Here is a 13,318-nt window from a genome sequence, read left to right as displayed (position 1 = left end):
GTGGACGGGACGTTTCTTCAACAACAACAACAACAGCTAGTCAGACACCTCACTACCTTTATAGACAAAAATCGTTGTATAGTTGCATCTGTGTTTTAAAAATACGTATGTCTAATAGCTAGCTAGTTTCCCCATTTCATTTCATATATACGTTGTTAGTTAGCTGGCTTGATAAATTAGCCTATTACTAGGCTAACGAACGCCAGCTAGCTAGCTAACATCTCCGACCATGAGCTCACTAAGCTACTCTCCTCCTGCTAAAGAAGAGGAGGCCTGCTGGACGGAGAAAGAAACTCTCGTTAAAGAGGAGGAGGAAGAGGAGGCTGTTACAATACAACAACAAGTAGAGGGTGAGGCTGTTACAGTGAAAGAAGAAGAGAAAGACGTTTCAGTGAAAGAAGAGGAAGACGCGTTCAGAGTGAAAGAGGAGGAGGAAGTTACAGTGAAAGAGGAGGAGGAAGAGACTGAGGATGATGCAGTTTTTAGAGTGAAAGAGGAGGAGGGGGAGATGACTGTCACATTGAAAGAGGAGGAGGGGGAGATGACTGTCACATTGAAAGAGGAGGAGGAGACAGGAGATCTGATTAAGACCAGTAAGTACTGTCTTAAAATGCGTGGTTTTAAAGCGAAGTTCGACTGAATGTTTATGCTTGAATATGTTGTTTAATGTAGGAATTGATAAAACTAAGATGTGTATACCACCAAAGAGCGGGTCACCAACAACACGTTAACAATGGATTTACACGCAAAATCCCATCTTTAATGTTTCACAGAATGGACTTGCTCTTATCATGACTCAAATTACGTTGCATTACACTGGAGCGCGATTCCATGCCAACGTGGGCCGATAATATTTTTCGTATCTCAGAATATATTGTTTTGGCAATTCTCTCATAGAAACCTCATTGGAGGAAGTATGTTCGATATGTTTTTTTACATTTGTAACACAAACCATGTTTGAGAAAACCATGATAAAAGGGCCATTATATGACCTTTTTAGACCTGTGCATTCCTCCTGTCAGACCCCGTGACCTCTGACCCCTACATGATACAGACATCTAGTCATTATACTGTCAAACCCCATGACCTCTGACCCCTACATGATACAGACAACATCTAGTCATTATACTGTCAAACCCCATGACCTCTGACCCCTACATGATACAGACAACATCTAGTCATTATACTGTCAGACCCCATGACCTCTGACCCCTACATGATACAGACATCATCTAGTCCTTATACTATCAGAACCCATGGCCTCTGAACCCTACATGATACAGATAACATCTAGTCATTATACTGTCAGACCCCATGACCTCTGACCCCTACATGATACAGACATCTAGTCATTATACTGTCAGACCCCATGACCTCTGACCCCTACATGATACAGACATCATCTAGTCATTATACTGTCAGACCCCATGACCTCTGACCCCTACATGATACAGACAACATCTAGTCATTATACTGTCAGACCCCATGACCTCTGACCCCTACATGATACAGACAACATCTAGTCATTATACTGTCAGACCCCATGACCTCTGACCCCTACATGATACAGCCATCTAGTCATTATACTGTCAGACCCCATGACCTCTGACCCCTACATGATACAGACAACATCTAGTCATTATACTGTCAGACCTATGATCTGTGAACATGATACAGACATCATCTTGGTGTCATTATACTTCTTACATTGTGCTCTAATATATAGAGTCTAGATTATCTTGGAGTCATTATGTTCCTTATAGTGTGCTCTAATATATAGAGTCTAGATTATCTTGGAGTCATTATGTTCCTTATAGTGTGCTCTAATATATAGAGTCTAGATTATCTTGGAGTCATTATGTTCCCTATAGTGTGCTCCAATATATAGAGTCTAGATTATCTTGGAGTCATTATGTTCCTTATAGTGTGCTCTAATATATAGAGTCTAGATTATCTTGGAGTCATTATGTTCCTTATAGTGTGCTCTAATATATAGAGTCTAGATTATCTTGGAGTCATTATGTTCCTTATAGTGTGCTCTAATATATAGAGTCTAGATTATGAGATGTATTTTTATATATTAATATCTCAAAAGTAGCCTTTCTGTTCCAGCTCATTTTTAGACATATCATTTGTAATGATATAGCCTACTCTTCAAACAATTCACACGGACTCTAGGTACTTTTTATTGATATGACCCGTTTTATAAGTAGAAATGGACAACTTTTATTTTTTGGCATCTTTTAATGAGGTCTCAGTTTAATACGTTCTGGTTGTAGCCTAGCCCTGTTGTAGATGTAGAGGATGTAGCCTAGCCCTGTTGTAGATATAGAGGATGTAGCCTAGCCCTGTTGTAGATATAGAGGATGTAGCCTAGCCCTGTTGTAGATATAGAGGATGTAGCCTAGCCCTGTTGTAGATATAGAGGATGTAGCCTAGCCCTGTTGTAGATATAGAGGATGTAGCCTAGCCCTGTTGTAGATATAGAGGATGTAGCCTAGCCCTGTTGTCGATATAGAGGATAAACCCATTTCAATTCAATCACTTTTTTGACAGCATCCCTTTTGAGTGTCCATAGATGTTTGCCCATGGAAGAAGTGGTCAGAAAGTGACTTTTTGGACCTGAATGGCAAAACATTCAGGAGATGTGGGGGCGGCAGGTAGCGGCAGGCAGCCTAGTGGTTAGAGCTTTGGACTCGTAACCAAAAGGTTGCAAGATCGAATCCCCGAGCTGACAAGGTGAAAATCTGTCGTTCTGCCCCTGAACAAGGTAGTTAACCCACTGTTCCTAGATCTTCATTAAAAATAAGAATTTGTTCTTAACTGACTTGCCTAGTTAAATGAAGGTTCATTTTTAAAAACATTTTAAAGTTGACTCATTTTTGTATTCCCCACCATACCATGAGACATCCATGTTTTAGTCACTGGAATAGACAAACGGTTGAGTTTGGTATCATTTAAAAGCTTACAAAAAGGGTTTTTAAACTGTTTTATAATCCCCCCCCCGTCCAAAAAAGAATTATTACATTTTTAACCTTTTTAATGTCAATTATCTAAAAACGTGCAAACTCCATGTTTGCACATGTTGTAGTTTAGACTCTACTTTACATCATCTGAGGTTTTTGGGTCTTGCCTGCCATCGGTTGAATACAGGGTGGGTGTCATTTCAATTATACACATAGAATTCATAGAATGGACCTGTCCTTTCAGACCAGTGGTAGAAAAAGTACCCAACTGTCATACTTGAGTAAAAGTAAAGATACCTTAATAGAAAATGACTCAAGTGAAAGTCACCGAGTAAAATACTACTTGAGTAAAAGTCTAAAAGTATTTGGTTTTAAATATACTAAAGTATCAAATGTAAATGTAATTCCTAAAATATACCTTTAAGTATAAAAAGTAAAAGTATAAATAATTTCACATTCCTTATATTAAGCATACCTGACCGCACAATTTTCTTGTTTTATTATTTTATGGATAGCCAGGGGCACACTCCAACATTCAAAATGTAATGAGTACTTTTGGATGTCAAGGGAAAGTACTTAGGTAGTACTTAAAAGTATTTTTAGTTAAGTGCTTTGCACCTCTGCTTCAGACTACTGCAGTACATCATTGAAATTGTAATGACATTTACATTTTAACTTCTAATTACTACCACAAAGATGGCCGCCGGTCCGTCCAACCGTTGAATGTCAACTTAAATGGTCCTCTCTATTCTGTTTATTTTTATGATTTCAACAGGTTTCTTATGGAGGATTGACAGTATAATTTAAAACAACAGATATTCCCATTCAAGTCCAACATTCTCTGATGTGTGGACCTCCAACCATCTTTGTGGTTCGATTTGGGAGTCGAAATGTACATTTTACGACCATTTTAGTAAATTTTTCGACCAAAACATGACACCCATGAGAACAAGATTAGATTTGGGAGCTCTACATTATTTGTTTTTAAAATCTCACCAAGTTTACGTTTAATGATGTAATGTTGTGAAAACTGACCTTGGGTTATTGAGGGATGTAGTCTAGATTAAACCTCATAGGAAGACAGTTTTATCATGTGGAGGTTTCATTCAGGCCTCTGTTTAACAATATAATCTGTTTGTCTTTGGCAGGAGAGAGACCAGACTCTCCCTCTGACAGCAGGAAGAGTCCTTCAGGGGAACCAGACCCAGAGACGCCCAAACCAGCCAAACGACATCACTGCTCCTACTGCGGAAAGAGTTTTACTAAGTTACGAAAACTAAAAGAGCATGAGAGGACACATACAGGAGAAAAGCCTTTCCAATGTTCCCAGTGTGGAAACAGTTTTAGTCAGTTAGGGAGCCTGAAAATACATAAGAGAATACACTCTGGAGAGAAGCCTTATCACTGCTCCCACTGTGGAATGACTTTTATCTGCTCAGGGAGCAAGAAGTTACATGAGAGAGGACACACAGGAGAAAAGCCCTACGACTGTTCCCACTGTGGAAGGAGTTTTAGGTGGTTAGAAGGCCTGAAAAAGCATGAGAGGACGCACACAGGAGAAAAGCCCTACCAATGCTCCCACTGTGGAAAGAGTTTTTCTCAGTCAGAGAACCTGAAATCACATCAGAGGGTACATCCACAGGAGGAGAAGACATACCACTGCTCTCATTGTGGAAAGACATTTTCCCAGTCAGAGGACCTGAAATCACATGAGAGAATAGAGAGGCTGTGTTCTGACTTATGTTTTTGACTGAGAATTTGTGTTTTTGTTCTTGCCAAATGAAATCATATTGTTTATATGAAATCATAAAAAACAGGTTTACTTTTGTGGATGTTTTTTCATCTGGAGACATGATCATGTCTAAAATCAGATAAAATATTTTAAAATATGTTTTTTTTTCTTATTCGATTGATTGGATGCAAATGTCAATCCTATGATGTTGTTCATTATATTATTTGCAAAATGTAAATTATTATATAAGTAAGTAGCCTTGCACGAGCCCAGAACAGCTCTTAGAAACAGGAGCCTTGTCTTGTATGATCCAGAACAAATCAAAGTTTACCTTACTGTGAAATGCTTACTTACCAACAGTGCGATTTTAAGTAAAAAATAGGTATTAGGTGAACAATAGATAAGTAAAGAAATAAAAACAACAGTAAAAAGACAGTGAAAAATAACAGTGGCGAGGCTATAACAGTAATGAGGCTACATACACACACCGGTTAGTCAGGCTGATTGAGGTAGTATGTACATGTAGATATGGTTAAAGTGACTATGCTTATATGATGAACAGAGAGTAGCAGTAGCGTAAAAGAGGGGTTGGTGGGTGGCGGGACACAATGCAGATAGTCCGGGTAGCCAATGTGCGGGGGCACCGGTTAGTCGGGCTAATTGAGGTAGTATGTACATGAACGTATAGTTAAAGTGACTATGCATATATGATAAACGGAGAGTAGCAGCAGCGTAAAAGAGGGGTTGGGGGGGCGGGACAATGCAAATAGTCCAGGTAGCCATTTGATTACTTGTTCAGGAGTCTTATGGCTTGGGGGTAAAAACTTTTGAGAAGCCTTTTGGTCCTAGACTTGGCGCTCTGGTACCGCTTGCCATGCGGTAGTAGAGAGAACATTCTGTGGCTGGGGTCTTTGACAATCTTTAGGGCCTTCCTGACACCACCTGGTGTAGAGGTCCTGGATGGCAGGCAGCTTAGCCCCAGTGATGTACTGGGCCGTATGCACTACCCTCTGTAGTACCTTGCGGTCAGAGGCTGAACAGCTCATAGTAACAGGAGCCTATCTCCTGTGTCTGTAGTGTGAGGCAGCTTGATGTACAAGTTCTTCCCCTGGACAGGACTCTAGTCTATTAAGTTGCCCTCCACCAACTGCTGTTTTCAGATCTCGCAATAGGTCACGGATGTGATTCAGATCTGGGGCCTCGTTTATACAAATCTGTGCGTAAAACCAAATGCGTGGGATAATTTCCACGCAAAGCGTGAGATTTATCGACATGAACGTTTGCTTGAGAGAGAGAGGGTAAATTAAACGCACAGCCGTTACCATGTGTAAGCACAGTGCCACGTGGTGGACTGAGGGAACTTCTTGTCAAGCGTAGAATGGGGAAATATCTGTTGAGAATGTCTGTCTGACATTGTGAGAATAATAATGAAAATATTTTTAGATGTGGCGGATGAATCAGAATTAGTAGGGTAACATAGATAATTAAGATCTTTTATTTGTATAATATGCTTATGTGAGATACTTGTCATTAGAATTATCATGACGTTGGCCTGTGGGTAAGGTTTATGACCCCCCCCCCATAAATACCTTTCTCCCTTCCCCTCTCTTTCTGACCCTACTGAAGGACTGTTGCATAGCCTTTGTTGAATATAGAGAGTCTGGGAACATCAAACAAATGGGGAAAAGGAACCATATTTTGGTAATAAAACCAGCTGGAAATATGCTTTGGAACTTAATGAGTATGGATGTCAGTTCGGTTGTCATCTGAGACATTATGACTGATGACAGGACGACATAAACTGTACCTGGGAAAGTATACACCCTCTAGTTATCAGAGTCACATGGAATTGTTATGCAATTGAAATGTTTGATATTGAAATAGTTTGTTAGGAGATTAAATGTAATTTTAGCTTCCAATTGAGAGAATTGGGTTTTCATAAGGAAAGTGCCCTGCTTGATCAGTGGCCCGCCCCTGTGAAGAGACAGGGGTTATAAATGATGAAACACACCCTCCTCCCCTCGCTACTATATAAGACAATGACACAATGTAACCAGTGGGTTCCACTACGTGAGGTCTGCAGCCTCTGCGTTACAGAACACACATGTCAAGTACAGAACTAAGCCAACGTGAGCTTTGGTTGTGAATGGTATGAACTTTGAACTTATTCACTACAGAAGTGATACTTCCTAGCCGTTGAGTTAGCAGCGGCCGCTGTAGACGTGGGCTAGGAAAGGACGGACGACGGATCCAGTCTACCACAGACAAAGATACTACAACGTATCCACTTTAACACCATTGACATTCTTCTGAGGACAGGAAGATCTGTTGTCCAACCCGGCCAGCATCTACGACCAATCTACCGACATCATTTGTATTCTGTGTATATGTAATTCTGTGTGATTAGTTAGGTATTTAGTAAATAAATAATTAAACCCAATTTTGGATTGCTGATTCAACTTGTTAGCCAGGGTTCGTGAAGAAAACCAAGAATTTACAACTTTCATTATGAGACTGAAAATAAAATGAGGATTAATATTGACGGCTATCGATGTAAAATATTAAAGTCTTTAAGAGTTTATTCGTAAGATAACGGCTCTATAAACACTCTTCCGTGGTGTCCCGACTTTCTAGTTAATTACATTTACATGATTAGCGAATCAGGGGATATTAATTACAGAGAAAGGATTTTATAGAATAGCATGTCATATCACTTAATCCGGCATAGCCAAAGACACAACAGAATGTATCCCTTTGGACTCTGGTGTTGGCAGTTGCACTTCTCCCTCAGCTGGGGCTCAGTCACCTGGGGCCCAGAGAGGGGAGAGGTCAGGCTTGTCTTTCATATGTCCCTGGTGCTATGCAGAATATCAGAAAGGGAAGAGGACAGAATGGAACATTGTCTTCATTTTTACATTTTAGTCATTTAGCAGACGCTCTTATCCAGAGCGACTTACAGTACTGAATGCTTACATTTCATACATTTTATCTCCGTACTGGTCCCCCGTGGGTATCGAACCCACAACCCTGGCGTTGCAAACACCATGCTCTACCAACTGTGCCACCTATGGCGTGATTAATGGGGAACCAATTACTTGTCTCCACAATGTCTGTGCACAAGTCACTCCCTCCTTTGGCATTGAGGGGAGGTGTATGGCAGTGTCTGGAACCATTGTATGTCCTCTCTGATGTTGCACTTATCCTGGGATAGTGTATGACCTAGAGGCTCACTCCCCTCAGTGAGCTTGTCCAGGAGTGGGGTCAAGAGGGGCTTTACTTTAGATGGGAGTATCTAGAGTTGACAATTGATATATGCCATTGGATGAGTTGGTGTGTTTGTACTATGAAGTACCAGGAACGAGATTAGAACCTCGTCATAGGGACCAAACTGAACGATAATTTATAGCGAATGCTATCTGGCTATGGGATACTCCTCTCTCAAGTAAAAGTTTTTCTTTGTGAACAGTTCAATCAATAATACAGTAGAAAAATCTATATACAGCATGTGCAAGTGAGGTAGGATAAGAGAGGTAAGGCAATAAATAGGCCATGGTGGCAAATAATTACAATATAGCAATTAAACACTGGAATGGTAGGATGTGCAGAAGATAAATGTGCAACTAACTAACTAGCTAGCTAACATCCTTGACCATGAGCTCACTAACCTACTACCCGTCTGCTAAAGAAGAGGAGGTCTACAGGACGGAGAAAGAAGCTCTGGGGATGAATATTGCCGTGAGTGAAGAAGAGGAGCATGTTTTAGTAAAAGGAGAGGAAGAAGCTTTCAGAATGAAAGAGGAGGATGAGGAGGCTATCAGTATCACATTGGAAGAAGAGGAGAATAATGTTACAGTGAAAGACGAGAAAGAACCTTTTAGAGTGAAAGATGAAGAGGGGATAGAGGCTGTCACAGTGCAAGAAGAGGAGGTAGAAGCTTCCAGAATTAAAGAGGAGGAAGAGGAGGCCATAAGATTGAAAGAAGAGGAGGAGGATGTTATAGTGAAAGAAGAGAAAGAACCCATTGGAGTGTCAGAGGAGGCTATCTTAAGAAAAGAGGATGAGGAAGATGTTTTGGGAGATGAAGGAGAGGAAGAGGAGACTGAAGATCTGATTAACACCAGTGAGCACCGTCTTAAAAGCAGGGCCACAAACTGCCCTTGATGAATTAATGTATCGTTTTAATATATGGCTCTGGGCCTCGCCATTGATTCTTGGATAATATAACTTAAAAAATGTCCACTGAACTTAGTTCAACTGTCGTACCCCATCAGAACCCAAAATATAAGCTTGTTTTACTCCTTTGTTTGTGAACAATGTAATTGTAAAATAACACTGTATATCCTCAAAACATGGAGGTAGTTAAATGATGCTGAACCTGAGACATAAGATTGTTATAAAAAGTGCTATTGAAATGCAATAAATTATTACTATATACACTGAACAAAAATATAAACGCAACAATTTCAACGATTTTACTGAGTTACAGTTCATATAAGGAATCAGTCAATTGAAATACATTAATTAGGCCCTAATCTATGCATTTTAGCCTTGGGTGGCCCTGGGAGGACATAGGTCTACCCACTCGGGAGACTGGCCCACCCACTGGGCAGCAAGGCCCAGCCAATCAGAAGGAGTTTTTCCCCACAAAAGGACTTCATTACAGACAGAAATACTCCTCAGTTTCATCAGCTGTCCAGGTGGCTGGTCTCAGACGATCCTGCAGGTGAAGAAGCCAGATGTGGAGGTTCTGGGCTGGCGTGGTTACATGTGGTCTGCGGTTGTGAGGCTGGTTGGACGTACTGCAAAATGTTGTAAAATTACATTGGAAGCGGCTTATGGTAGAGAAATTAATATTACATTAGCTGGCAACATCTCTGGTGGACATTCCTGCAGTCAGCATGCCAATTGCATGCTCCCTCAAACCATGAGAAATCTGTGGCACTGTGTTGTGTGACAAAACTGCACATTTTAGTGACCTTTTATTGTCACCAGCACAATGTGGAAATGTGTAATGATCATGCTGTTTAATCAGCTTCTTCATATACCACACCGGTCAGGTGGATGGATTATCTTGGCAAAGGGGAAATGCTCACTAACAGGAAGGTAAACAAATTTGTGCGTAACATTTTGAGAGAAGAAACACATTTCTGGAATCTTTTATTTCAGCTCATGAAAAATGGGACCAACACTTTACATGTTGCGTTTATGTTTTTGTTAAGTATATTTAGAGAGTTGGTCAACCTTCTAGAATTTGAATATTGTTATCATTCTAGACCTTCAGTTATATCATTTAAATATTCCCCATGTATTGTAAATGGGGGCGCTAACATGGCTGCCATAATTTTATGTAAACGCAGAAAGCTGTCCCCAACTCTCTAAATACCTGTCTCTGGACTGAACCATGTTGCACCGGGCTAACATGCTGACCAGACTATCGCGCATGTTGATTTTGTCCCCCCACACCTGACCCTATCAGGACTCGCAGGTTAAAATATCAAAACAAACTTCCTGCTAACTTGCTATTGCTAGCTAATTTGTCCTATTTAGCTAGCTTGCTGTTGCTAGTTAATTTGTCCTGGGATATAAACATTGGGTTAATATTGATATAAGTGATATAACCAACACTACTCCCTCCACAGTACCTGGAGCATCACAGTGATATAACCAACACTAGTCACAGTGATATAACCAACACTAGTCACAGTGATATAACCAACACTAGTCACAGTGATATAACCAACACTAATCACAGTGATATAACCAACACTAATCACAGTGATATAACCAACACTAGTCACCTCCTCCACAGTACCTGGAGCGTCACAGTGATATAACCAACACTAGAGGTTTGACCACGTTAGGCAACCTAAAAGAACATGAGAGGACACACACAGGAGAAAAGCGTTTTCAATGTTCCTTCTGTGGAAAGAGTTTTACCCGTTTAGGAAGCCTGAAAAGGCATAAACGAATACACTCAGGGGAAAAGCCCTACCAATGCTCCCAGTGTGGAAAGAGATTTTGTAGATCACAGGACCTTACATCACATGAGAGGACACACTTTACCACTGCTCCCAATGTGGAAAGACTTTTAACTGATTAGGGATCCAGAAAACATATGGGATGACACATAGGAGAAAAGAGATTTACTCCGTTATGGAACCTGAAAGACCATGAAAAATACATATAAATACACAGGAGGAGAAGACATACCGCTGTTCTAATTGTGGAGAGACATTTTCCCAGTCAGAGGACCTGCAATCACATGAGAGAATAGAGAGGCTGTGTTCTGACATTTTTTTGACTGAAATAGTGTTTAAATTTTTTGTTTATATAAGAGAATGTTTTTCAAAAGATTTGCCCTCTTTTACATTCATAAAATGTGCATCTTTATGAACTTTGCCTGGATAAAAGTAAGTAAGTTACCTTGGCCTTGCCTGGTGTGAACCTTTCTGTAGCATAAGACAGCTTAATGTACAAGTCCCCGTGGACAGGACGCTTAGCCCCAATCTATTTTCTTAAAGCTGAGTGCCAAGCAGACGCACCTGGTCCCCATTTTTAAAGTCTTTGGTATGACTCAGGCGGGGAACCAACTACCAACCTTCCAATCTCAGGGAGGACACTAACCACAAGGGCAAAGAGTTGATTGTGATTCAAATAAAATTGTAATTAAAATAAAATGTTTTTGGATACAAGTATAAACCCTTTGATGTTCATTAAATGTTTTGGATATATTTTTTAAATGTAAATGATTAAATAGATGAATAGAATGTGCATTTCTTTATTCTAACCTTGAAACATCTTGAATTTTGTCTGTGTTACATTGAGTTAATTTGTGTACTAGTCATCAAGCTAAATGAGTATGAAAATGGGATGACGTTCTTAGAACTTTGATAAGTTGTTGACATGAAGAACTCACTACCTCATGAATGTTCCCATCAGTATTATTAAAACACTCACTACCTCATGAATGTTCCCATCAGTATTATTAAAACACTCACTACCTCATGAATGTTCCCATCAGTATTATTAAAACACTCACTACCTCATGAATGTTCCCATCAGTATTATTAAAACATTCACTACATCATGGCTGTTCCCATCAGTATTACTAAAACACTACCTCATGAATATTCCCATCAGTAATATTAAAACACTACCTCATGAATGTTCCCATCAGCATTATTCCACCATATCAGAGAAAACACAGGTGCTGATTGTTAAAAGGAATTGATTAATGAAACATATTTTGGTCTGAATATTAATAAAGTGTGGAATGCCATTAGTGGACTTTCATTATATACATCTACAACACGTATATGAAAAAAAACTGAAATATCACATTTACATAAGTATTCAGACCCTTTACTTTGTTGAAGCACCTTTGGCACCGATTAAATCCTCGAGTTTTCTTGGGTATAACGCTACAAGCTTGGCACAGTTTCTCCCATTCTTCTCTGCAGATCCTCTCAAGCTCTGTCAGGTTGGATGGGGAGCATTGCTGCACAGATATTTTCAGGTCTCTCCAGAGATGTTAGACCGTGTTCAAGTCTGGGGTCTTGCTGGGCCACTCAAGGACATTCAGAGACTTGTCCTGAAGCCACTCCTACTTTGTCTTGGCTGTGTGCTTAGGGTTGTTGTCCTGTTGGAAGGTGAACCTTCGACCCAGTCTGAGCGCTCTGGAGCAGGTTTTCATCAAGGATCTCTCTGTACTTTGCTCTGTTCATCTTTCCCTCGATCCTGACTAGTCTTCCAGTCCCTGCTGCTGAAAAACATCCCCACAGCATGATGCTGCCACCACCATGCTTCACCGTAGGGATGATACCAGGTTTCCTCCAGATGTAACGCTTGACATTCAGGCCAAAGAGTTCAATCTTGGTTTCATCAGACCAGAGAATCTTGTTTCTCATGGTCTGAAAGTCCTTTAGGTGCCTTTTGGCAAACTCCAAAATGAGCTGTCATGTGCCTTTTACTGAGGAGTGGCTTCCGTCTGGCCACTCTATCACAAAGGCCTGATTGGTGGAGTGCTGCGGAGATGGTTGTCCTTCTGGAAGGTTCTTCCATCTCCACAGAGGAACTCTGGAGCTCTGTCAGAGTGCCCATCGGGATCTTGGTCACCTCCCTGACCAATGCCCTTCTCCCCTGATTGCTCAGTTTGGCCAGGCGGCCAGTTCTAGGAAGAGTCCTAGAAGATTGTGGAGGCTGTTCAGTGTGGCTTTTGACATTATCGATCATAGTTTGCTGCTGGAGAAATGTAAGTGTTATGGCTTTACACCCCTTGCTATATTGTGGATAAAGAGTTACCTGTCTAACAGAACACAGAATTGTAGATATGTGGTAGTGGAGTAGGGGCCTGAGGGCACACACTTAATATGTGTTGTAGATATGTGGTAGTAGAGTAGTGACCTGAGGACTCACACTTAATGTGTTGTAGATATGTGGTAGTGACACTAAGTGGCAGTGTTTTTACAACTAATGCCGGTTTGCCTGAGGCTGATGCCGTGCAGGTGTTTGTACACATGCATATACACAAACTCTCATTCAAACAAACACATACAAGAACACACACATACATGTAATAGTGCCAGACATGCACACAAACATATACAGTTGGCATTGCTGT

General features: G+C 40.6%; 1 protein-coding gene across 1 annotated transcript; it reads left to right on the top strand.

Moving 5' to 3' along the window:
* Positions 1 to 229: 229 nt before the first annotated feature.
* On the top strand, positions 230 to 7,138 carry LOC106595349 (uncharacterized). Its single transcript, XM_045713460.2, has 2 exons — positions 230 to 593; positions 4,115 to 7,138. Exons 1-2 carry the CDS (start codon positions 230 to 232, stop codon positions 4,714 to 4,716), a joined length of 966 nt encoding a protein of 321 aa, XP_045569416.2. The 3' UTR covers positions 4,717 to 7,138.
* Positions 7,139 to 13,318: the final 6,180 nt, after the last annotated feature.

This window comes from Salmo salar, chromosome 02 (assembly GCF_965601325.2).
Source record: "Salmo salar chromosome 02, fSalSal1, whole genome shotgun sequence".
In the NCBI taxonomy this organism is placed as follows: Eukaryota; Metazoa; Chordata; class Actinopteri; order Salmoniformes; family Salmonidae; genus Salmo; species Salmo salar.
This window is presented reverse-complemented; position numbering and strand designations above follow the sequence as displayed.